This window comes from Mus caroli, chromosome 18, assembly GCF_900094665.2.
Source record: "Mus caroli chromosome 18, CAROLI_EIJ_v1.1, whole genome shotgun sequence".
In the NCBI taxonomy this organism is placed as follows: Eukaryota; Metazoa; Chordata; class Mammalia; order Rodentia; family Muridae; genus Mus; species Mus caroli.
The window spans coordinates 36,345,207-36,371,482 of NC_034587.1; the positions used below are offsets into that span (position 1 = coordinate 36,345,207).

General features: G+C 41.3%; 1 protein-coding gene across 7 annotated transcripts in view; it reads left to right on the forward strand.

Annotated features, from left to right (window-relative positions):
- Positions 1-26,276, forward strand: part of Arhgap26 (Rho GTPase activating protein 26) — a 388,578-nt gene that overhangs the window by 153,592 nt on the left and 208,710 nt on the right. For all 7 annotated transcript variants that reach the window (XM_029471859.1, XM_029471862.1, XM_021150728.2 and 4 more), the window contains exon 11: positions 1,153-1,231. In XM_029471859.1, coding sequence (XP_029327719.1) covers positions 1,153-1,231 — 79 coding nt within the window. The remainder of the gene's footprint in view (positions 1-1,152; positions 1,232-26,276) is intronic.

A 26,276-nucleotide genomic window follows, 5' to 3' on the forward strand; every position in this document is an offset into this window, starting at 1 on the left:
ATATATGTGTATGTATGTATGTATACACACACACATATATAATTAATTGTTTGAGGATTTTGTACATATACAAAATATGTTTTTATCCATTCACCCTCAGAACCCTCCCTCTCCTCTGGACCGGTTCATATCCCCCTATGACTTCTCTCTGACAACTTCATGGACACAGTCTAAGCCCTCTGAGTCTAGTGGTTGACCACTAGAACATGGACAGGCTATCAGGGGCCACATCCCTGTGGGGAGAGGGGACAACTCCCTCTTCCAGCCGCCATCAGCTGCCAGTAACTCCTTAGCTAGAGGTGGGGTCCGCCAGTGCTGGGACTCTTGAGGGTTGCTGTGCTCTTTATCAATTTGATAGACATCAAATTGTTTCATAAGAATGCACATATGTCTGGAGGGGAAATTGTTTGTGTGCAACATGGGACCAACACTGACTAAAGAAACTACCTCGAGGAGTGTGTGACATTCTCCTCGCGTCATTTTATTGCTCGGCCTTTTCGGTGAGGAGTGCCATTTGTAAAGGAAGCAGGGTTTGATGCTGTGTGAACTGTCTGGAGAGGTTGTGCTCATTGTGAATAGCAAGTAGATTTCTAGGAGAGCTTGCAAAGTGAGCAGCACTGGGCTTCTGGCCTGTGGGTAGTCATTAAAACAATTTACATACATTTAATCTAATTGTAATTACAAAGCCAACTCACTACATGGATTTGGTGACAAAAGCAGTTTAGAAGGCACTGGATTTGATGCTAAGAAATACAAAGTATTCAATATGGGTATGTCTCTCTTTATGCACAGTCAAGCAATTCACTTTAGAAAATACTGCATTCCCTCCTTATACAAAGCACCCTGTTAAGCAAATGGGTTCCAAGCTGTAAGGGAACCAGGTAGTTCAGAATTCTTGTCCTTTACCTCTAGCTCTTTAGAGAGAGAGAGAGGCATATGAAAAGGATGTGAGGAGGTGGTTTTGCTTTCTGAGATAGGAGGGTGGCTAACAGGACTAGAGGGCTGTGCCTCTCTTCATGTCGTTAGCTTCAGCATTCTCTCCCACTGATAACTGGGTATGTCTTAAATATTCTTAAGAAAACATTTAAGAATGTTGCCACTGTCTCTTTGTGTGACACGGTGGTCATGCCTGTGTCTCTCCTTTCTCTGTAGGCCAGGGGTTATCACCATGCAGGCGTTGTCAGAAGAGGACCGTAGGCTCTGGATGGAAGCCATGGATGGCCGGGAACCTGTAAGTAACAATTCAGGGAAGTAGAACAATAAAGACCCTGAGTAGTGTGCTGCTTTCCTACTGAGAGGGTCTGCTGTTCCTCTAGCCTTGCGTCTTTCAAACCAGTGTCCCAGGGGCATTTTTAACTCATAGATTGATGTTTGTAGATACTGCAGTTTCTTCTGTGTAGATGTAGCTCCCGGGTTTTGGCCTTGGCTCCTAAGGTAGAAGTTCTGTGTGATGGTACGGCAGACTCAGGCATATTGTTTCTGGGCCTCTTAGAGAGGCAGGGTGGTTTGTAGCCCTGGATGGCTGTTGGTCATATGTTGCCTTCATGAAGTATAATGCAAAGCGCAAGGCTCTGGCTGCTTTTCATGGGATAGACAGTTATAAAAGTCGACATAGGAGGTAGAGCATCTTTATCACTGTCATCTAGTTAGGTTTCCCACTGCGATGGTGATTCACGCCTCATGGTGAGCAGTGGGACATTATCATGGTAGATGGAAGCAGTTAAGCCTGGCGACGTGATCTCTGTTCCCATTTCAGAGATGCTGGCCTCAGCAGGGTTCTGTGATCTTGTGGTTGTTATGCAACATGTGGCATGTAAAAGCCATCTGAGAGCTCTGGGGTAAGTCCCGGAGCAGGTCTTTTTATCTTGATGCTGAGAATCTCAACTACAGTTTTACAGTATTAAAAGGTCACAAAAATCCTGAGTCTAGCTAAGTTCCATCCTAGAAGATAGAAAGACTCTACATGGATAAAAGCATGATCCAAAGGGGGAAATGCATGTTTGCAAAGGCAGATCATGGCTTCTGCTGCTTAGAGAACACTATGAATCAAGCCATTGCCTCTTGCAGATGATCTCAGCTCCTTTGTGGCTCTTTCCTAGCCCATGCTGGTGGGATGGTACGGCTGAATAGACGAATGTGCTGTTCTACCCATCTGTATGTTAGATTAATACAGGACACAATCTAGTCGACAAAAAACAAACAAACAAACAAACAAACAAAACCACAAGCCAGTATGTATATAACCTTTAGTAATATAGATTCACATTCCAGCAACTACTTAAAGTTGGGCTGAATTGGATAAAGTATAAAGAAATAGCTGTTTAATCTGAATTCCTTTCTTGGGCCAAAAGATAAGATAACATCAATTTTCCCTATATACATTGTTATCCATAGAAGCAAGCCCAACTGAGAACTGTGTGTGTGTGTGTGTGTGTGTGTGTGTGTGTGTGTATTTTACAGATTTAGCATCTTAAAACCTACTTATTTCCTACTGTTTTAGGAAATAGGTGTTGTGATTCATTTTACAGATGAGAAAACAGGTTTATGATGTTAAATAACTCACTGCAAGCCTTACAGGCTATCTTTATATAGAACATGCCAAGATGCTATCCAGTGAAGAGACACAGTAGCACATGTGGAGAGAAGTGGGTGTGGCTGGCAGAGCTCTTATTTGAGCCCTTTCCCAGCATGACTGCTCTGTTCCCTAACCCATGGTGTCGTGGATTCAGTCATTCCCCTGCTCCAGCATGGAAATTGGAAGCATCCTGGGAAAACATTGTAAAGAACTTAGAGGTCACCTGCTACTTCCATTAGTAAACATGACGTGGCCATGTCTGCCCTCAGATGACGATGAGGAAATCCAGATGCAGGTAGGCAGCCATTGGCTCTGCCAGTCAGTGCCTAGCACACTCCAGGGAAGAAGAGGAGAGATGGTGCTGTGAATGGCTGGCAGGGCCACTCCAGTGACACGGCTGAGGTCTATTTCTAGATGTATTTAGGTTTCATCTCACAGAGATATATTTTCAGACTATCTCCTCGGGATTCATGCTCAGTGGCTTCTGCATTACCTACTTTTTCTGGCTCTTTTGAATGACTCCCCAAACGCTTAGAATAAGGACTCCTGTCATTGCATGATATTATTGGTATGAGTTCAAAAAAACAAAATGAAACAGAACCATAATAAAACAACAAATGCCTTGTTCCTCACTGCCCCCAGCTCAGCTTCTGATACTGCCTTTCCACCGTGTCAAGCTTCCTCTTCCTTCCACTCCTCCCTGCCACGTGATATTTGTTCTGCCCTGTGTATGGTTGGCCTCTTACTAACCACTTTAGCCTTCCCATAGGCTAACACCTGGCCTCTGCAGAGGAAAGAGAAGCAGCTTTTTGCTCTAGAATCTGCACATTAATAATAAGTCTAAACAAGAGATAGTTCTGTCTCTAAACAATCTATAAACAAAACGAAACAGAACCAGAATAAAACAATAAAAACCTCTAAACATTCTATAACCTGTTGTCACAGAGGAATATATACCTTGTGCTTGAAACTACACCTCTGTGTGCTTTTCAGCATCCTAAAGGGGAAGATAAATACAGACAAATGAGGGCTATGTAATTGACAGTAACATGAGGTGTAATTTTGTCTCCCACTGCTGAGAGCACAGTAGACAATTAGCAGCTCCATTTTAATCACCTCCTCCCTAATTAGTTAAATATGTCCCCTTGAGAGTTTTGGCTTTGTCTGGTTGGCTTTTCCACAAGCTGATCTTAGAGTAATTCCCGAATATTGAGAGGCTTTCTTATGTCAGGGAGATATAAAGTTGGGCACCTGCTGGCTTAGAATATTACTCAGTATTATGATGTTTTTAGAGGTGGTGCAGGGGAATTTTAGTTTCTTTTTGTTCTTTCATTGTTCAGTAACACTTTAGGATGACTGGGTGGGGGGTTCTAAATAAATCGCAGTTTAGTTGATTTTGTAACATGTTAATTATTACATAAACCACAGATTTTGGCCTATAGTCACAGTCTGTCTTAAAGACATGTGGACCATTTTCATGGTATTGGTGGGTATGTGATAGAGGAAGAAGCTGAAGCTGTATTTTAACATTAAACATTATGGATTTCATCCACATATCAATGAGATCTTTCAACTCAAATGAAGGGGCCCCTGTTCAAACTTGCTTGAGAAAAAACTGTTTGCTTGGTGGTGTAACTGAAAGCACCACAGTGTGGTATATTTTGGCCCATTTGAATCAGTTACATAATGTTCAGAGTTGGCTGCTTTTCTGCTAGCTTTATTTTCTGATATATTCTTTCCATATTCAGCAAGAGGGTTCTTAACTATTCTAGGTGGATATCTAGACATATATCATAATCAATCATAATCATACTATCATCTTCATCTTTGTCATCTTTATTTTCTGAGATGTTCTCACTGTGTAGTTCAGGTTTGCCTCCAATTTGCATTTGTGTGTGTGTGTGTGGTGTGTGGTGTGTGGTGTGTGTATGCATGCGTGTATATGCTTGCGCACATGCGTGCACATGATATTGGAGTTTGAACCCACGGCCTTCAGCATGCTATGTAAGTGTTCTACTACTGGTGTACTGGGGTTCCTAATCCCTACATATTATTATTAGGAATTTGTGACAGTAAAATTTGTGAAACTGAACAGACAGTATTTCAGACTCCGTGGGCCACATAGTGGCTGCTGTAGTTACTGAAGTTTCCCAAATTTGTTCAAAAGTCATCAAAGGCAGGATGCCAGTGAATGAGTACAGTCGTCTTTCAGTGAGATTTTGCTTACAAAACAAAGAAGTTGCATCTGGGCTAAGCTTTTGGTCTATACATACATTGGTAAGAGATTCTTTGCAAAATAACTTCAAAGGAATTCCATATTTGAGTTTTATTGGAATAAGTGCTTTGTCCAGAGGATGTAGTAGATGAAGTGACTAGACTTGACATGCTCACTAAAACCGTTGTCATCATCACTGATGACGAATGTTGGCATCCTCTGGAGAACACTTTTTGCAGCATGGCATAGGAGAGCGGGCATGAGATTGGGAAACGAAGTCGTTTCTTTACTCTGAGACCCATCTTCTACTAACCCTTCTCTTCAGAGAGCCTACTCTTTGATACTTGATCACACATGCATCACTAGTGTCACACTTAGCTCTCTCTCCACCAAGACTGGGACGGACATAGATTCACCACTCATTCAGCTGAGTCCCAGGAGTCTCAGCTGGTGTATGAGAGCAGGAAAATAGTACAAAGGACTGATATGTTGGAAAGAAAGATGTAAAATTGCCATATTTTCATATAACGTGATTATCTATTTAGGAAATGTTTATCAAAAACAAATAAACAAACATCCCCCAATAAGCACTAGGAATTAGATGGTAAGGTCTCCGAGAGGGTGTTAGATTCCTTCCCTATTCCATCATTATAGTTCTATAACGTGGCAATAAATAAATGGTGTACTGCACCCGCAGATCAAGGGAATCGGTTTGTAAAGGAGTCGGCTCTCCAAACAGATCTGTAGGTGTAATGCAACTCCTATCAAGACTGTGGCGAATTCTCTCTAAAGCTTATGTATAAAGGTGCAGAGAGCAGCGAAGCTAAAGCAATTTAAGAAAAGGGAATGAAGCGAGATGATTTATTCTACTCTATTTTAAGACTTCCTTTATAGTGACAATAATCAAGACATTGTATTGACAGAGGATAGACACCTAGATCAATGGAACAGAATAAAGAACCCAGAAATAGACTTCCACAGACATGCGCAATTGATTTTAGACAGAAGTGCAAAAGCAATTCAATAAAGAAAAAAGCTTTCTTTCTTTCTTTTCTTTCTTTATTTTTTTTGAATCAACAAAAACCACACAAATGGTACTTTTCAAAGTAATAGACACCATAGGCAAAAACCTGGAACCTAAACTTAAATTTTATATTTTACATATGAATTAATTTATTACAAAGTGAATCATAGATAAAATATAAAACTATAAGACTAAGGTAAAGATGTTTTGATACAGGGCTATGTGGACTTTTAAACATGACACTAAAAATGTGGTCCCTAAAATTTAGGAGAAAAAAAAAAAGAAAAAGTCTTTCTTCAGCAAATTTAAAACTTTTGCTTTTGTACACACATGATCCTGTTGAGAAGAAGGAAAGAGAATCTCTAGAATGGATGAAAATATTTGCCAGGCATTTTTCTGAGAAAAATCTAAAAAGGACTCTTAAAACAGTTAAACACCCAATTAGGCTATAGACAAAAGTGCTGTGCTTAAAGGCATGTGGGGTCCGTGACATTATCACACACATGGACATACCTGGCCACGCCAGCCACGATTGCAGTTGACTAGGCTCACAGGTGAGTAAGACTACTGATGTCTCTTCCTCCACCCCCGGCAGGCTACACAGCACCTTTCAGTACTGTGTATTGAAATTCAGTACTTAGCACTATGAAAATGAGTCAGCAGGGAGGGAGCTTCCAGGTCAGGAGTAACTTGATTTTCCTATGTCCTGTGGTCAGTGTTCATGGTGTGTTCACCAATACGGTCCTACCACCAAGTGCTGATGGACAACCAGGAGCGGTGGCAGTACTCTGTATTATTTGGCTGTCTCAGGGCATCTCTGACCAGCAACTGTAAGGGAGTTATCACACACCTGGTACTGAGGCTTTGTGTTTGGCAACCTATAACTTCTAGGATGGGCATAATCTTCTGTGTGTGGGTAACTCCAATGAAATACATGTGTATTTGTATACCTGTATATATGTATGTCTGCGTATATATACACATATATATGTATATATGTGTATACCCCTCCCACACACATATGTACGTTATAAAACGGTAGGTTTATGTATTTTTTTGCATCTTCCTTAGTGTTAGTTATCCCTCTCCCCCATTTTCTCCTTTACTTACCCTCTGGCATCCCCTTCTTCCCTCCTACTCTCCCTCACTCCCCTACCCTCTCACCCTTCTTCCCACCTAAACCGCCTTCTCCATCATATCCCCTTTCCTGGTCATATAACTTGTGCTCTGTTGTATAGATTTTTTTTTCTCCACAAAGCTCTTATCAATTACTTTAGTAAACCTTTAGCTGTTTTTGATATTCAAGCTTGTCTTTTTCAGATTTTTTATTATTATAAACAACAATGTAATGACTCCCCTATGGATAGATATTTCACCACTTTTTGGTAGGATACACATCAAGCGGAATTGCTAGGCTGGATTATACATATTTATTTTAATAGATATCACCAGCTTATTTCTCATATTATTGCCAAGTTGGTCCCTTACTATAGCATGATTCATACTTTAATGCTTTGTAAACATAAAGTGTGATTCATGCTGTATGCAGTGGTGTGATTCCTTTTCCTCTGACCTAGAGATGGCACTCATCAGTTTTCTCAGCTCTGCCTTCAAAGCCCAGGACATGGTCCTAGCTTTTCCACTGGTCTCTCCTTGGCTGACCAAGTTTTCTATTCATTTTTGCAGCTATCTCTCATCTCCTAGTATCCCCTCCTGCTGCTCAGGTTTGGAACCATAAAGGAGAGAGTTTTTGCAGCCAGGTGGGCACATCTTGTACCTGAGCTCTGCTTCTCCTAGCCTTGGCTACAGGATCTGAAATGGGGCCTGTGGACCACCTGCTCCTGTGTGCTCTGGCAGCAGTCAACATTCTGCTGGGTGTCCCAAGGTCTGCCAGAGTCCTTCAAACCTTCCAGGAGAAAGAGAAAGTGGTTCCTCCTTAGGGAGCTCCCATTGCTGTGGGGCCTCATGACTAGAACTCTCAGTCCCTAATACCTCATGACATGTGATCAATCAGCATTTCTACCTGGAGCTCCATCCAATAGAAGACATGGAAGATGCCATCAGTATCTGCATCTCCTCTGTAGGACAGCTGTTGTTCTGTCCACTGCTGTTTTGTTAACTTTATACCCAGTTTGTATGCTCCATAATTCCTTCCTTCAGGTTTGTGGCTTAGGCTATTGCCCAGACTTTTTAGAGGGGCCAACATGAACGAGGCTGTAACTCCAAGGGTTTCTGTCACCAGTTCTTCATTTGAATTAGGATTTAGGCTCATATAACAATCCCCTGATTTTCTTCCTACATCTGGACAATGATATGTTGGCAAATCAAGAATTTATTGGAGCTTCTGGCTGTGTATGTATTAAAGGGTTAAATTTTTTTTTTTTAATTTTAAAATCTTTTGAGACTTTTTTTTACAAAGAATTCCAGAACATTCTTTACCTAGATAGCCTAAATATTAATGTTTTATACAATCTTATAATCATAGTTATATACCAAGGAAATTAATATTAACGCAATATTATATATTTCAAAAATCTCCGGTTACTTATTAATTCATGCCTTTACCTTCTAGACTGCTGTTCAGTCTAGGATAACACATTGATTTTAGTTATCATATCACTTCAATGTTATTTGACCATTATTGTGTGACTTTCCTTGGGGACATGTGAATGAACACCTGTTCATGACAGATAGAGCATACACTACTGATCAAAGAAAAAAATTTAACCCAAGTCTATCTTACTGATCCTGGTACTTTATTGGGTTTGCGTACAGAAGTGTGGGTGAGGGCTACCTAGTTTACATTTGGTCACTGTGATAAATGTTTGGCCGCATGACCAAAAGCAACTTGGGAGGAAAGGGTTTGTGTTGGCAACAGCTTGTGTTGAGCAAAGCCAAGGCAGGGATTCAAGGCAGAGACTATGGAGGAGTGCTGTTTACTGGCTTGCTTCGTTTGGCTTGCTAAGATACTCTTCTTAAATGGCCCAGACTCCCAGGAACGGTGCCATCTATAGTGGGCTGGTCCCTTATATATCAATTGGCAATTAAGAAAACACCATCAGACATACTCATAGGCCAATCTGATTGAGGCAATTAGTCAGTTGCATTTTCCTCTTCCCAAGTGACTCTAACAAACACTGTCCAGCACATGGTGTTACTTTCAGGAGTCTTGGTAACTCAGTGAGAAGTATATCACTAAAGCCATGCTCTCTTGGGGGACCACTAACCTGCAGCTCTGAAGCTCCCTCTCCGACCGACCGACCTGCAGCCAGCCTTGCTGAAGAAGTGTTTCCTCTCCCCAGAAAGGGTTTCCTGCTTGCACAGTGACAATGGTGAGGGGCTTTAAAAGCTTTCTGAACGTCCTGAGTCTCAGAAATTTCATTAGCTTTCCAAGTCTTATGAGCTCTTCTCTTATCCCCACCCTCCAGAAGGGTGCAGTTTTCCAGTTCTGAGGAAATAGCAGTGCAGTAATGCTTAGGGCGGGTAGCCGACCACCCTTTGGAAGGGACATTTCCACTAGCCGATATGCACAGAGTTGAGTATTCATTCAGACTGTATTCCACAGGTTGAGCAGTCAGGTTTCTCTGTCTTCCAGAAGTTCCCTGTTGTATATTCTGTCTCAGGTTCTTAAATCGCCTTACAGTCCATCTTCTTCCCGTATAGTATATTTACCTCTTTTTAAAACACATCTTAATTTTTGTCTAACAATCTTGCATATTTTGGGGCAACAGTGTAACATTTTGAAACATGCATAGTGCTTCCAGATGGTCACATCAGAGTGATTGATGCCTCTGTCACCTCAGACATTTATCATTATTATCCCTGTGTTAGCAACATCCAAAGTTCTCTCTGCTAGCTCTTTTGAAATATTCAGTTAATGGCTGTGAGATAGAACAACAGAAGCCTTTCCTGCTCTGCAGCTGTACTCCTGGATACAGCGGTTCTCCTGGATACAGCTGTTCTTCTGGATTCAGCTGTTCATTAGAGCATTTGTCTTTTACCCTGTCTGCCCATATCCTATGTTTAGCCTTGTGCAGTTTGCTAAGTTTTGTGTGTGTATTATAGTCATTCTCTTAGACACCCAAATCCATAGATAATAGACATTCTCTGTGTAACCCTCAGCTCAATAGCTGTGGTAGCACTGTCTGTGGCATCCTTGCAGATGCCACAGGAGTAGTTCATGGGTAGAGAGTATTTTGGCTGTTTCCCCTCTGTGTGAAAGGCCATTGATGATAGAGTGACTGTGTTCACTTAAATGAATGATCAATGTCTTTTTCTCCTACACTCTATACACTCAAGTGTGGTCATATGAGCTAGTGAATCAAATTAAAGGTGATACTTAAAGCCGTGTGTTGACAGAAGACCTGGAGCCATTCTGAATTTTAGGATGTAAATGGGCTTGTTTGCTTTGGGGCGAGGTGTGGAACAAGATAAGCATTAAACAAACAAACAAACAAACAAACAGCAAACAAACCAAACCAACCAACCAAAACTCTGATTTGGATGGCTGAACCAGCTTCAAGTACAGCCCAGTGAGAAAGGCTCCCAGCACAGTTACCACACTCCTTTTAGTTTCATTCCAGAAATCATGCTCCACGACCCTAGAAGAAAACACCAGAACAAGAAACATGGCCCGAACAAAGTCATTTTCTAGGGTGATTTTAAAAGGTCTTTCTTAAGCGCTTTTAAAAAAAGACCATATGAAATGTCAACAGTAGATGCTTAAGCAAGACCTGAACAATGACAACAGTGGTTGACATGCCACCGTGGATAGAGAATGGCACATGGGGCTCCATCCCTGGATGAAGAGCTTCAAACAATTAAAAACTATGGAGATAGGGAGAGTTAATTTTCCCCAGAGATGAGCACCCTACATGGTTGTGTAAGACCAAGTGGTCAGCCCTAAAATGTTATACAATTATACATACAAGAAATACAAAATGGACTCAACAGGCTGCATTTACACATTGACTCTTTCTCTCACACCCATATCCACACACAGTCTACTTGCAAATATATGTGACCATATTTAATAAAAGGCTGTGGAAGGGCGACATAAGAGGATTGCGAGGGGCAATTGTGTAATTACATTTTAATAAAAACAAAACTATTAAAGTATTTTTAAAGAGATAAAAAGGGAGTTCGTCCGTGTGCTTATCCAGAAAACAATGCTGATAACGTGCTTCAGTGTTCACAGCTAACAGAGGGGCAGGACTTGAGCCCTCAGCTCTCAGCCAACCACCATAGCTCCCACACACTGTGTGGTCTTGATCCATTGCCCAGGAACTCGAGCTTCCCCCACTCATTACCTCTTTATTTTTAAAAGCAAAGTAGGACAAGGAAGGGAGTGGACCAGAAACTGAGTAGAAACCCCTCTGGGCAGAACACACCCTTTTACAGCTATTCCTAATTAGTGATTTTATTAGAATTTTATTTTCTCCATTGTCTTAGGGTTTTACTGCTGTGAACAGACACCAGACCAAGGCTGCTCTTATAAGGCTAACGTTTAATTGGGGCTGGCTTACACATTCAGAGGTTCAGTCCATTATCATCAAGGCAACATCCAGGCAGGCATGATGTGGGAGGAGCTGAGAGTTCTGCATCTTCATCTGAGGGCTGCTAGCAGAACACTGACTTCTAGGTAGCTAGGATGAGGGTCTTAAAGCCCACACCCAGTGACACACCTACTCCAACAGGGCCACACCTTCTAACAGTGCCAATCCCTGGGCAGAGCATATACAAACCACCACAGCCATAAATCTTACAAGCTCAGTTAGAATGCAGAAATAAACTTTGTTTGGGAGTATTAATACCATTTTCTTGGGGGAGGTAGTATGGTAGTAGTGCCTAGCATTTGAAATATATATTTGAGACAGAACCTCAGTATGTATAGCACAGGCTGGCCTCAAATTCATTTACTAGCATCAAGTTTCTGGGAATCCTCCTGTTCTACCTCCTGAGTGTCTGGGTTATAAGCATGGGCAGGCCCCTGGTGTAGGAGACAATTTTAGCTTTGTTTCTTGGAAATTCTTTGATGAGATAAAGACTGTCTTTCTCCTGTAGGTGCTGGTCAGGCTAGACATTAAGGGGAATTAAGAGACTTTTTTTCTACTTAGTTTTTCTCTCTTCTTGTTGATATCCTGGGAGGATGTCATGTTGCTGAGGGCAGGGACTGGTCTTGTCCTGTATGTCTTATGAATTCCATGTTTGTGGGGCTTAGCACTGTGAGGTGTCCACAGTACTCTCTGTACCCTGAATGAACTTGGGGCACAAAGTGAGAAGGCTTCTGCTAGTCAGTCCCAGGTAAAGTTCTTCCATTGCCTGTCTTGGGTTCTGGCCACTATTGGACTGTTCTAAATACAAATCCTCCAAGGCAAGGGATTTTTTTTACCAGCTTGCTCTTCACCAGATCTCCACACTGCTCAGGACTTCTGCCTTGTTTCTCAGGATTGGTGCTATATGATAGCCCAGTGTGCTGCCCCAGGGAAGTCTCAGGTCAGAAGGTGTATGAAGGCTAAGTAAGGGTCAGGAATTGGTTAAGATCTTCCCACTGGTAAACATGAAATCAAGAAGTACTCTAGTTTACTTTCTATGGCTGTGATAACTAACCACGGCCAAATGGAGCTGTGGGAAGAAAGGCTTTATCTCACCTTACAGCTTACAGTCTGTCATGAAGAGAAGCTGGCGCAGGTACTAAAGCAGGTTAGCCTGGAAGCTGGAGCTGAAGCAGAGGCCATGGAAGAGTGCTGCTTACTGGCTTTCAGGCTCATGTTCAGCTGCCTTTCTTACACCTCCCAGGACCACCTGCCTAGAGTGGCACCATCTACAGTAAGCTGGGCCCTTCCATATCTAGCCTTCATCAAGAAAGTGCACCACAGGCAAGTCTAAAGGAGACAGTCTCTCAATTAAGGTTTTTTTTTCTCAAATGACTTGAGTTTAGGTTTATTGAACACTAACCAATACAGGAGATGTGTGCACAATCATATGAACAGAACATTCACACACACACACACACACACACACACACACACACACACACACACACGAGGCATGACCTCCACGTGTGCTATCCCCAGATTAAATCTTGATTGTGCTGTGAAACCTGGGGTGATTTACCTAATTTTTCTGTGCCTCAGCTTACTCAAGTATAAAATGGTAGGAAGTGATAGTTCTGGTGAGATTTAAAACACTTACACATTGCTTTACCTAATTTGAGTAACAGTTAGTTTCTCAATTGACAGTAAGTCCTATTGTCTCTAGGTTTTATACATCTTGCATACAGACTGATTGTTGTTTAGAGAGTAACGATGGCTGCAGAGTCTGCTGTCTGCTTTTGGACTGGTGTTAGTAGAACTATGATTTATTAAAGACATAAAATGGTATGTCTCTGTTTCTTTGAAACTTGGAAGGGGGGCATACGAAGCAAGAAAGTAATAATAATGGTGCCCATACTTAAAAGTCTCAGGATATTTCTTAGGGACATATGATTCTGAAACTGTCAGGCTCCTGGATAACTTTATTTTCACACGAGAACAGTAAGCAGCGAAACATTCCATCAGGATTTATTTAATTTCCAGAGAGAGGTGCTTCGGTGTAATGCTTGCCATTCTTTGTTCAGGAAGGCAAGGAGTGAGCATAGTTCTAGGAGAATGCCCAGAGTTCTAGTATGTCAACCTTACTAGTTCCAGTAGGCTTCTGTGACCTCAAAGCTGTCTTACCTATTGCTTCCTAAACCTAATCACGAAGACTATTGCTTTTCTGCTATTCTGTTTTTATGCCAATATTTCTCAATGTGGACCAGTTTTTGTAGGTCAAGATCAACTGTAGCTTGAGCAGGGCAGTGGTGGCCACACACCTTTAATCCCAGCACTTGGTAGGCAGAGGCAGGTGGATTTCTGAGTTGAGGCCAGCCTGGTCTACAGAGTAAGTTCCAGGACAGCCAGGCATACACAGAGAAACCCTGTCTTGAAAAACAAACAAACAAACAAACAAAGATCAACTGTAGCAACAATGTGAGCTATGTTGGGGTAGATTTATCAATTGCAAATCTTACTTGGGTTCAAGAATACTGATTATAGTGTCTTAAATTCAGCTACTATGTAGCTGGGTTGGCCTGTTTTCATCAGACTCAAAATAGAATTGGCAAAAGTAGAGGAAGTGGATATGGAGAACAAGTTCAGAGGTGAAGGGAAAGGAAGTTAGCTGGACCAGAAGTGAATCCCATGGATTTGGAGAAACATGGCGCCTCACTTTGGTATTTATGGATAGACAGGGTATGGTTAATAAATATTATTAAAATAAATATTTGGAGTAATATAAATATTTACTGTTCTTAAAACCAGTAAAGTAATAGCATATTTTTTCTTTTGGGACATTTGGGAATTTGAGGAGACTTTGGAAGTTTTAGATGAGTACATTTGTCTACTGTCTGCTCCCTGTTTGAGCTTGCCCAGTGTCTTACTTTGTTATTTAGTGTTTTAGTTAGAGTTTATATTATATAGAGACACCATGACTATGACAACTCTTACGAAAGAAAACGTTTAACTGGGGCTGGCTTACAGTTCAAAGGTTTCAATCATTAGCATCAGGGTAGGAAGCATGGCAGCATGCAAGCAGACATGGTGCTGGAGAAGGAGCTGAGAGTTCTATATCTGGATGTACAGGCAGCAGCAGGAGACAATAGGCCACTAAGCTTGGCTTGAGCTGCTGTGACTTCAAAGCTGTCTCCACCCACAGTGCACTTCTTCCAACAAAAGCATACCTACTCCAACAAGTGCTACTCCCTGTGGGCCTTTGGGGACCATTTTTATTCAAGCCACCACACCCAGGAATACAATAGATTTCCATCTCAGATGAGTTAAAGAGTGGAGAGACTTGCTGGAGAACTGAGGTAGAGGCAGAAGGAGTACAGGGGAATTGTGGTGGTGATGTCATTCTGCCTTTCAGCATCACCTCTGTTGATCTTCTCCATTTCAGGTGGGATGTACCAGTGCTAGTCACACACTTCAGACCCAGGTCTCTGTTAGCATCTGGTCTGAACTGTCACTTTGAGAGCTCCAAGCAACATGTTCCTGTGTTCTGTATAGATATGAGCTAGGGAAGTGTGCTATGAACCTGAGGGTCTTTTGGCAAAGGCTTTGGAAATAGTCCATGTTCTATCCCCGAAGGCCACCTCTGAGAGTACTGACATGACTGTGGGCTGCTGTTAAAGTCTGTGGACAGCCATGGCAGCGCTCAGCTCACTCCTTCTGAGAAGAAGAGGAAAGGTCCCATGGGAGTTGTTTCCATGACTTTATTAGACCACTTACCCATGAAGAGCCCACCTGAGGCCGTACTCGTGTGCTTGGCTCCTGTGGTTGGAGTTTTTAGTTGAGCCTGCCTGTGTTCCTGGCAGTGTCCCTTTGCCATTGGAAATTTCCAAGTCTACCTCTTCTCTTTGTATAAGTATAGATCCTAACAAGTTGACAGTTCACTGTCTCGTCTCAACACCAACCCTTCTAGAGTCCTCATTTTCTCTCCTGTTCAGTTTCTTTGTCAGTCACAGCTTTCCAAATTTCATCCAGAATTGCACCACCCTCCTGCTTTGGGAACTTGCCAGTTCCCTGTCTAGATCCATTACTTTTCCCATGGTATGTATCTGGCTTACTCACAGTTGGTAAATGTTGGCTAGTGTCCAGTGGAGATGTGATGTCATCTTAAATGTATTTCAGGTGTTTTGATGGCTAACTAACTAGACATAGTCCTGTGTTCTCACAAAGACACTGAACTAACTCTCTCTCTCTCTCTCTCTCTCTCTCTCTCTCTCTCTCTCTCTCTCTCTCTCTCTCCCCCTCTCTGTTTGTCTGTCTGTCTGTCTGTGGCAGTTGTTCAGAAAATTGCAGTATACTTTGTAAATGAGACATTTGATACAGGACCAATTCTTGCATTGTTTAAATGGCCTCAATTTAAAGGCACATCATCAATTTAATCGTCATTTTCAGAAAGGAAGAAGGTAAAATTTTATTAAATATGAGCCAAGATTACAAGGTGTACCCCAATTTCAGGGGGGAAAACCCAATGTTTTAGAATCCAGGAAAACAGGGTCCCTGTGAGTTCTCAGTGATGTGACAGATTAGTCTATAGGGAAATTACATGCACAGAAAGTTCTTTGGTAGAAATATCATCAGACTCCTTTAAAAGCCAAAGAATCCTAGGGGGAAAAAATGAATGTATCTACCAAATGAACTTTAGTTTAGCATTGGTAGGAACTTAAGGATTCATGAAACCTCCCTAGCCTGCAAATCTCTGGCAACAAGCATCATTGAATTGCATGTCCTTGTTTGACCCTGTCAGGGAGCCTCTCCAAATGACTGAGAGTGCAGTTTTGTAATATTATATATCAAGGGCCTTGTTTAGATTATTTTCAACAAGACATTCTTTAGGTCTTTAGTAGGGAAAATGGGAAGAGACAATGACAAATCATAGATGTTAGTCTCTTTGTTGCCTATTCCCAGAAAGGACACATTTCGTGTTGTCCCCTGCAGCATTAAACACCACCAGAGAATCTTTGCTACGCTCATTGCCTGCTTGCCTTTGCTCCCTTGGAATGCCTGAGTTCTGGCTACAGCGAGGAGTGGAGTCCAGCCAGCTTGATTTCTTTTTTAGAACAGTCTCTGGAAGTTGCTTTCACTTAGGATTTTTGAAGTCAACAGAAGTTTAGTTGAGAAGGCTTAATCCCCACATTGTGTAATGATGTCACACTTGGCAGTCAGCACGAATATGGGGAAGGGGCCTTCGTTAATCTGTGCTGTCATTAAGTGAACTCCTGAAGTTTTGCACTCACATTCTGCTGAACTGCAGTCTAGTTAACATAATCCCAGTTCCAGCCATCATCCCCTCGGTCAATACTTTGTCCTGCTATCCTTGGGTTAGCTCCTTTTGTGCTCATCTGTCTTTAAGTGGCAAGCTGAGGCTCCAGGGCAAGGCAAGGAGCAGCACAAGTAATCTTGCAGATGACGCAGGATGTGAGGATCAGTGGTATTAGAGTGACGTTAGGGATGCTGATGCTGGTCTCAGTGTACAATGAGGACCTCACCACACTAGAGTATCCCATAGTTGCCAGGAGAGACTGAGGCCCAGAACTCAGAAGCAGGGGAAGAGGTATGACATGGATAGCTGGCTTTGGGAGGACTCTGGGAATGCAGAACTGGCTCTCTGCTAGTTTCCCAAAAGTTACCATCATAGCCCCGCCCTCCCACCAAATAATAGTCTGAAAATTAAATCTAAAGATTATCTTTATAGCATTACTGTTACATTCTGCAGTGAAGTTTGTTGAAATAACAAATTTTACATAGACTTATTTTGATTTTTCATTTTTTTATTAAACTAATAAAATTTATTTTAAAATATATTACTCAATATTGAAATTTTTTAAGTCATCAAAAATAATTTATAGTAGTTAATTGCCTCTTAAATATACATGATACCTTCTAAAGCTAAAAGTAATATGCACTCAACCAGTTTTTAAAATCTATTTGGAACAGTAAACACTATAGAAGTAGAAAAAAATCTGTAATGAAATCCTCTATGAAAGGAAATTGTGACAAGTTCCTGACTAGACAGAAACTGTCCCATATCCAAGGGAGAATATGCAGCGTAACTGTGATATCATAGAATGAATTGGGCAGTGTTCCTTCTGTTCCTATTTTGTGGAATAGTTTGAAGAGTATTGGTATTAGGTTTTCTTTGATGGTCTGATAGAATTCTGCACTAAACCCATCTGGTCCTGAGCATTTTTTTTTTTTTTTTTGGTTGGGAGACTTTTAATGACTCCTATTTCTTTAGGGACTGTTTAGATGGTTTATCTGATGGTATTTGGTATCTTTCTAGAAAATTGTCCATTATATCCAGATTTTCCAGTTGTGTTGAGTATAGGCTTTTGTAGTAGGATCTGATGGTATTTTGAATTTCCTGTTTCTGTTGTTATATCTCCCTTTTCATTTCTGATTTTGTTAATTTGGATACTGTCTCTCTGCCCTCTGGTTAGTCTGGCTAAGGATTTATCTATCTTGTTGATTGTCTCAAAGAACCAGCTCCTGTTTTTGTTGATTCTTTTTATAGTTCATTTTGTTTCTACTTGGTTGATTTCAGCCCTGAGTTTAATTATTTCCTGCCATCTACTCCTCTTGGGATTTGTGACCTTATATGGTCATTTTATGTTCAATTTTAGAGAAGGTACCATGAGGTACTGAGAAGAAAATATATTCTTTTGTTTTAGGATGAAATGTTCTATAGATATCTGTTAAATCCATTTGGTTCATAACTTCTGTTAGTTTCACTTTGTTTAGTTTGTGTTTCCATGATCTGTCCATTGATGAGAGTGGGGTTTTGAAGTCTCCCACTATTGTTGTGTGAGGTGCAATGAGTGCTTTGAGCTTTAGTAAAGTTTCTTTTATGAATGTGGGAGCCTTGCATTTAGAGCATGTTCAGAATTGAGAGTTGTTCTTGGTAGATTTTTCCTTTGATGAGTATGAAGTGTCCTTCATTATCCTTTTTGATAACTTTTGGTTGGAAGTTGATTTTTTTCGATATTAGAATGGCTACCCCAGCTTCTTTCATGGGACCATTTGCTTGGAAAATTGTTTTCTAGCCCTTTACTCTGAGGTAATGTTTGTGTTTGTCACTGAGGTGCATTTCCTGTATGCAGCAAAATGCTGGGTCCTCAATAAGTATCCAGTCCATTATTCTATGTCTTTTTATTGGGAAATTGAATTCATTGATATTAAGAGATATTAAGGAATTGTGATTGTTGCTTCTTGTTTTTTTTTTTCCCCCGAGGCAAGGTTTCTCTGTATATTCCTGGCTGTCCTGGAACTCACTTTGTAGACAGGCTGGCCTTGAACTCAGAAATCTGCCTGCCTCTGCCTCCCAAGTGCTGGGATTAAAGGCGTGTGCCACCATGCCTGGCACTTCTTATTATTTTTGATGTTATTTTTATGTTTGTGTGGCTCTCTTCTTTTAGGTTTGTTGAAAGAAGATTACTTTTTTGCTTTTTCTAGGGTATATTTTCCCTCCTTATGTTGGAGTTTTCCATCTATTATCCTTTGTAGGGCTATATTTGTGGAGAGATATTGTGTAAGTTTGTTTTTGTCATGGAATATCTTGGTTTCTCCATCTATGGTAATTGAGAGTTTTGTTGGGTATAGTAACTTGGGCTGGCATTTGTGTTCTCTTAGGGTCTGTATAACATCTGCCCAGGATCGTCTAGTTTTCATAGTCTCTGGTGAGAAGTCTGGTGTAATTCTGATAGTCCTGCCTTTATATGTTACTTGACCATTTTCCCTTACTGCTTTTAATATTCTTTCTTTCTTTTGTGCATTTGGAGTTTTGACTATTCTGTGACAGAAGGAATTTATTTTTTGGTTCAATCTATTTGGAGTTCTGTGGGCTTCTTGTATGTTTATAGGTATCTCTTTCTTTAGGTTAGGGAAGTTTTCTTCTATAATTTTGTTGAAGATATTTACTGGCCCTTTAAGTTGGGAATCTTTGCTCTCTTCTATATCTATTGTCCTGGGTTTCCTGAATGTTTTGGGTTAGGAGCTTTTTGCATTTTGCATTTTCTTTGACTGTTATGTTAATGTTTTCTATGGTATTTTTTGTACCTGAGATTCTATCTTCTATCTCTTGTATTCTGTTGGTAATGCTTGCATCTATGACTCCTGATCTCTTTTCTACATTTTCTATCTCCAGGGTTGTCTCCATTTGTGATTTCTTTATTGTTTCTATTTTTATTTTTTATTTTTATTTTTATTTTTTTATTTTTTATTTTTTATTTTTTTTTTGGTTTTTCGAGACAGGGTTTCTCTGTATAGCCCTGGCTGTCCTGGAACTCACTTTGTAGACCAGGCTGGCCTCGAACTCAGAAATCCACCTGCCTCTGCCTCCCGAGTGCTGGGATTAAAGGCGTGCGCCACCACGCCCGGCTCCTATTTTTATTTTTAATCCTGGATGGTTTTGTTCAATTCCTTCACCTGTTTGGTTGTGTTTTCCTGTAATTCTTTAAGTGATTTTTGTGTTTCCTCTTTAAGGGCTTTTAGTTGTTTTCCTGTGTTCTCCTGTATGTATTTAAGGGAGCTATGTATGTCCTTTTTAAAGTCCTCTATCATCATCATAAGATGTGATTTTAAATCAGAGTCTTGCATTTCTGGTGTGGTGGGGTATCCAGGACTTGCTGTGTTGGGAGATGATGATGCCTTGGTTTCTGTTGCTTATTCTCTTGCCTCTCACCATCTGGTTATCTCTGGTGTTAACTGGTCTTGCTGTCTCTAATTGTGGCTTGACTCTACTGCAAACCATGCATCAGTATTTCTGGGAGACTAGTTCTTTCCAGGATTTGGGTATGGAGAGCTGTGACATAGGATTAGCTCCAGGGTGCACATGGAAACCAGAAGGATCCTGTTCTCAACTGTTCTTTGGTCCTGTGTCCTGATGGTTCTGGGCTGGTCCCTTTTGGGACAAGAATTTGAGCGGAAGTGGTGGTCTTACCTGTGTTCACGGGTGTGTCCACACGCCTGGGAGGCCAGCTCTCTCCCAGTGGGATTTTGGTATGGAGGGCTGTGGCACAGGATCAGCTCTGGGCACAGACGGAAGTCGTAAGGCTTGATTTTTCATGTTTCATTACTTCTTTTTGTCCCGTTCATCACTTCAGCCTTTTCCAAGACTAGCATCTAACCACAAAATGGTGGTTGTTCCAGTAAGGGATTCGATTAGGTGGCTGTGTGTTAGCACTCCAGAGGCAGCGGCAGGAGGATGTGGAGTTTGACATTTGCCTGAGCTGTGTATAGAGAAGGCACATAAGGCAGGTAGTTTAATATAGATTTCTAGATCTCCTCCCTGTGAAGTCTCTCTTGAGTTTTAATCTCTATCTATGTGCACCACTCTTGTTTCCTGCTGCCTCCTCTCACGTTGCTCTATGTACCGCTTTTTATTGTCTTGCTCAGCACTCTGTGCTGTGACTCAGAGTTCAAACTAAGTACAGAGAGTTGAACAGTTGAACAGACTTGTGCTTGTCAAAACACCGCAAACCATTTGCTCCCAATTCCTTTTCCTTTCTCTTCTTTCTTTTCTCCCCACCCCATCTTTCTCTGCCCATGCCCTTCTCTCCCATGGCTCTCTCTCCTCTCTCTCACCTCCTCCTGCACGCCACCCCCCTCCAAGATCACTCTGTCCTTTATACAAGCTTGAGTTCTCCACCCACAGAGGTACTGGATAGCCAGAGCCTTTGGAATATCCTGCCAGGCCCTTTTCTAGAGGGGCCTTGAATCCATCAGGTTTCAGTTAAGAATGATGGAAACTTGAGTGTAGCTCATATACATTTGAAATATCAAGGGAAGGTGTATAAGGCTCCTTTCTTCTGTTTATTTTAAACTCAATCAGTAGTGAAAAATTCAAAGGATAGGTATGCAATTTTCAAAAGAAGACTTCAAATATGTATAGTCAGAGAACTCTTTAGGGCTGAAGGTTTTTTGAGACATACCTCCTCGGTCCATGATTTGGCCCTCAGGTTATGTCTTAAACAAATTTTAAGATCATGTTAACTTAGCTTTTGTGTAGTCATAAATTCTTTTTTCCCCCTGGGTTTTTTGAGAAAGGATTTCTCTGTGTAGTGCTGACTGTTCTGGAACTTGCTCTATAGACCAGGCTGGATGTGAACTGACAGAGGTCCTCCTGCCTCTGCCTCCCAAGTGCTGGGATTAAAGGTGTGCACTCTTATGCCTGACTATACTGTGATAAATTCTAAAAGGCCTAAATGATTAACTGCAAGATTGAAAGCCTCTGAGATGTGGTTATAACTAAAACTAAAACTAAACGCACCAACCACATACTGAATATATTTAAAATAAATAAGATCAGCAATTTCTTTTTTTCAGAAGCCATCCTTAAATATCATGACCTTGAGGCACAGGTGTGCTTATGTGCAGGGCAGAGCAAGTGTCATTGGAAAATGAAACATAGAGAAAAGACTATGCATGCCTGCTTTTAGTTTACTTTTTGAGTATATAGAACTGCTTAAATCCACATATAGGAAGGGCTAGAAGAAGGTTTAGCAACCATGAACATTTCTCTGATTTATAGGAATAAGTTCATAGGAGGAAAATGAATTTCCTAAGGCACACAGGTAGCTGGTGGTGACACAGAGCCAAGACCAGAACCTTTACTCCCAATGTTATGTTTTGTTTCTCTCTTGAAAGCATGGCATTGTGTGAACATGGACGCAATGATGCAGTAAATGCTCGTTTGTGTGTTTGCTGACACCTGGCAGCCTTACTAGATGCCTGTTTCAGCTTGCACATGAGTTTTCTACCTGGGCAACCAACTGTCACCCTAACAGGTAGCTTTTCACCCTGTAACCCAATGTCTTAGGTTTCGGTCTCTGTGATAAAAACCATGACAGGATGCAGTTTTTTGGGGGTGGGGTGGGAGGAGATTGTTTGACTCACACTTTCTGATCACAGTCCATCATTGAGGGAAGACAAACCAAGAACTCGTGCAGGACAGAGACCTGAAGGCAGGAGCTAAAGGAGGATCACATCCTAGCTTGCTCTTCCTAGCTTCCTCAGCCTACTTTCTTACATCTCCCAGGACCTCAAGAGTGTCACTAGTGACAGTGGTCTGAGACCTTAAACTTCGTCACCAGTTAAGAAAAGGCCCCAAGGTCTCACCTACAGACAATCTGATGGAGCCATCTTCTCAATTGAGATTGCTCTTCCCAGACATATCTAGGTTTGTGTCAAGTTGACAAAACCCAACCAGTAGACCTTGAACTTGCCATCTTCTTTGCTTGTACCTCCCAAGTGCTATAATTACAGACATAATACCAGTTTAAAACAACCCCTGTTTACTGACTCTTGGTCTGTAGGGCTGGTCTTCTTTAGGAGGACTTCAGGAGGGAAATTGCTTTTGTACAGTAACATCTGTTATAGAATGCTTACACTTGATTGTAGAAAGGCAAAGTCCTGAAGTTTGGCAGCCAGGACCACAGGATGTAATAAGAGAGGAATTGTTGATAGAAGGATGAAAAGAAACAGATTGTTTTATTAGATGAAGAGCTACAATTAACAGTTACTGAGAGAGTAAGAATCAGTCTTCCCCAAGAATGAGCCCCCTGATTGGTTATCCAATACCAAGGTGTCAGACCTAAAAACAAATACCTACAGGTAACACTGAACCAAGTTGTGTTTATATGTAAGTGTAACAACAGTGGTTAAAGAAATGGAGGCCTTGAATTTGGGAGAGAAGAAGGGACAGAGCAGTGACATGGGAGGGGCATGAGGGAGGGGATAAATGGTGTAATTATATTTTAATTAAATAAACGTTCTATGTACTCAGTTTCAGAAGAGGGAGTCTGTGATATGTGATAGTCCAGTGTTGTCTCATCACATAAGTAGAATGGCTAGAAAGGGCAGCCTTATCACCTGCTTCTCTTCCCCAGCATGCCAGGCACTTTCCACTTAGCATATACCAGTCAGTCTGAGATGCTGCTGTTTCGTAAGTTTTAGTCCCCACACTGTTCAGTTTTTCACGCATCTCAGCCTAAACATCCGATTCTCAGCCTTCTCCCGGTTGCGCATATTATCCCCACCTAACTTCTGATGGATACTTCCAGATCAGCTTCTGCTCTTCTCTACAGTTGACCTTGTTTGTTTTCCTCCTCTATGTTGTCTCTGTTTGAACAAGACTGTCTGTAAACTCACCTCTGAGTTACAGTGTCTAGGAAGAGCAGGGCAGGGCACATGTGGACTCTTGGATGTTTAAAAAGAGGTCCAGATAAGTTGAATGTTCTGTTGTCATAAAGGGCAACCGTATCATCACAGGAAGTCCTACTAAGTTTTAGGAAACTGTAGCCTACCTACCCTTTGAGCGATTGGTTCTCCTAATTGCCAGCTCAGCAGTCCGGTTAAGAGTGGCTTGATGACCAGCTCAAGGTCACATGGTTAATCTCATTAAGAAATAAGATTAGCTCCCTCAGTGCTGGATATTTTTAGCCATTGTCTCATAAGAAATTGGTCTCCGTTGTACTCAACTTTTAGTGTTCTCTGCTTTTAAAAATAAAATTAAATAAACAATATTCTTCCAATTTTAACTATTTCCAGTCTAGTCTTTACACTTCATATTTCTTTACATGTAGATTCTGTTGCAATATTTTCTTTTAATTTTTCAGTGTCAAAATTGATGGCAGACTCATCTCCTGCTATAAATTGTATATTGCTTGAATTCCAATGAGTGGTCTGAACTCTGGTGTTTGGTTTTGTTCAGATATAGATGGGATGGGAAGACAGCTCACTGGGTAAAGTGGTGGCCATGCAAACATGAGATCTGAATTTGAGACCCCAGCAACCAACTAAAATCTGGACATGGTAGCATGCATCTGTAACCTGGAGGGTGCAATGGGGTAGAGACAGAAAGATTCTAGGGGCTTGCTGGCCTGTTAGCCTACTATCTTCCAAAATCATGAGCATCAGGTGAGAGACCCTTCTTAAAAAAATGGTGGAGAGTGATGGGGGAAGACACCCTGTGTCAATTTTTGCCATTATGCACACGTATGGGCACACATGTATGGGCACACACACATGGGCCACATGCATACAATGCATGCTTACAAAAAATACCATTGACCTTGAAGGTCCTGACATAGGTAATATCAAGATTGAATTACGAGAAGCTCCAAAGGTTCCAGCCAAGCTTCTGACTTGAGTAAAGTGAAGGAAGGCAAGGCTTAGGAAATGATCCCAGAAGGCCACTTGCTCTGGGCTTGTCTTCTATAGATGGAAACAGATATCTCATTCTTTACTAAAGTTCAAAGGAGGCTTGCTTCATTGGACAAGATCCATATGAATCTTACTGTGACCAATTGCAAGCAGCCCTGCATATTATTGTTGACTTTTGTGTTTCCTACATCTTAACATCCCTTCCCTCTCAATCTCGAGTTGTCTTGATGCAGGAATCCTGATGTACCGTATGGCTGCAGTTGCTTATGGCTTTTGTTACTTGATGCAGAACAACAAAGGATAAAGTAAAAAAAGAAAAGAATAAAAGAACAAGACCCAGTGAGGCAGTGCTCCCTTCCCTTTGCCAACCAAGTATTTATGTCACCTGCCTCATCACAGTGAACTATGCTCACACTGGATGTCAGCCTTTTCCAGCTCTGGCCCGGAACCCAAGCTCACAGGTTTTCCTTGTTTGACAGGCAGCTGTAAATGGTGACCTTCTTTGTTGTTTGTTTGTTTTGTTGGTTGGTTTTAAAGTCTCTGGTGATAAAATTCAATGTACAATTGCTTTCCCTTCACTTGGAAGAATTAACAGAGCCTAGAACAGCCAGATGAAACCCAAGCAGGGAGGGACTCCTCTGTGTCCTCAGGCAGGGTACTTGCTCTGAGTACTTGCCTCCAAATAGCTGGGTACCTTACAGGCAGTTTGTTTAGGAGGGTAATATAATCCATGTCAGAATGAGTGTCCTTATCCCTGGATTATAAAGGGATTGCTATTGTTGTAGTATTTAAAATCTGCAGCATGCTTCACAGACCATCCAAGATTTAACAGGTAGGAGCTGAAGGCTCCACCCGTTCTGAATCATTAAGGATTAAGAGGCAATCGGAAGTAAAGACAAAGTTAAGTCATAATGACTTTCAAGTGGATGCCTGGATCAATGAGGACGATCAAGATAAAGCAAATATGAAATTCTATCTTGATGATTTAATGTATCTAAATGTTTTATTTAATGGGTAGAAATCTGAAGAGTTAGATTGTTTGGCTTTATATAGGATACATGGCAAATATTTATTAAAATATTTACCTTTTCCCTGTAAGAGTAAGGATGCAACAGTCAGGCTGAGGAAATCAAGACTGTTAAAACATAACCAGGATGAATGTAAAAAAGCTTCAGATTTTAAATTTTGATTATTTTCCTATCACAAGTGTTTGCTCAGTATTTTCATTGATTCATTTTACTGAAAAACATTATTTTAAAAATAAGTGCATATTCTACCACATAAGTCAGTTTTACTTCCTATGTAATTAATCCCTAATAACAAACAAAATAAAACTACATTTTGTGTGTGTGCACATGTGCATGTGTGAACTTGCACATGGAGGCCAAAGGTTGACATGGGTTGTCTTCCTTAATCGCCCTTCACATTACTTTTTGAGGTATGGTCTTAGGGAGCCTGGAGCTCATTGATATGGCTAGTCTGTCAGGGCAGAGAGCCTGTCTCAGAGAGCCTGTCTCCACCTCCTCAGCTCTGGGATCACAGTCCCTCCATGCCCAGCCTTTCAGTGGGTGTGGGGGCATCTGAACTCTGATCCTGATGCTTTACTATCTGAGCCATCTCTTTCACCTAACAAGACTATATTTCTAAGTTGCAACTTGATGCCTTTGCTTACTTAAGTCTTTGAAGTTAAGTCCTGCTTGCCTTCTCTCCTCTCCT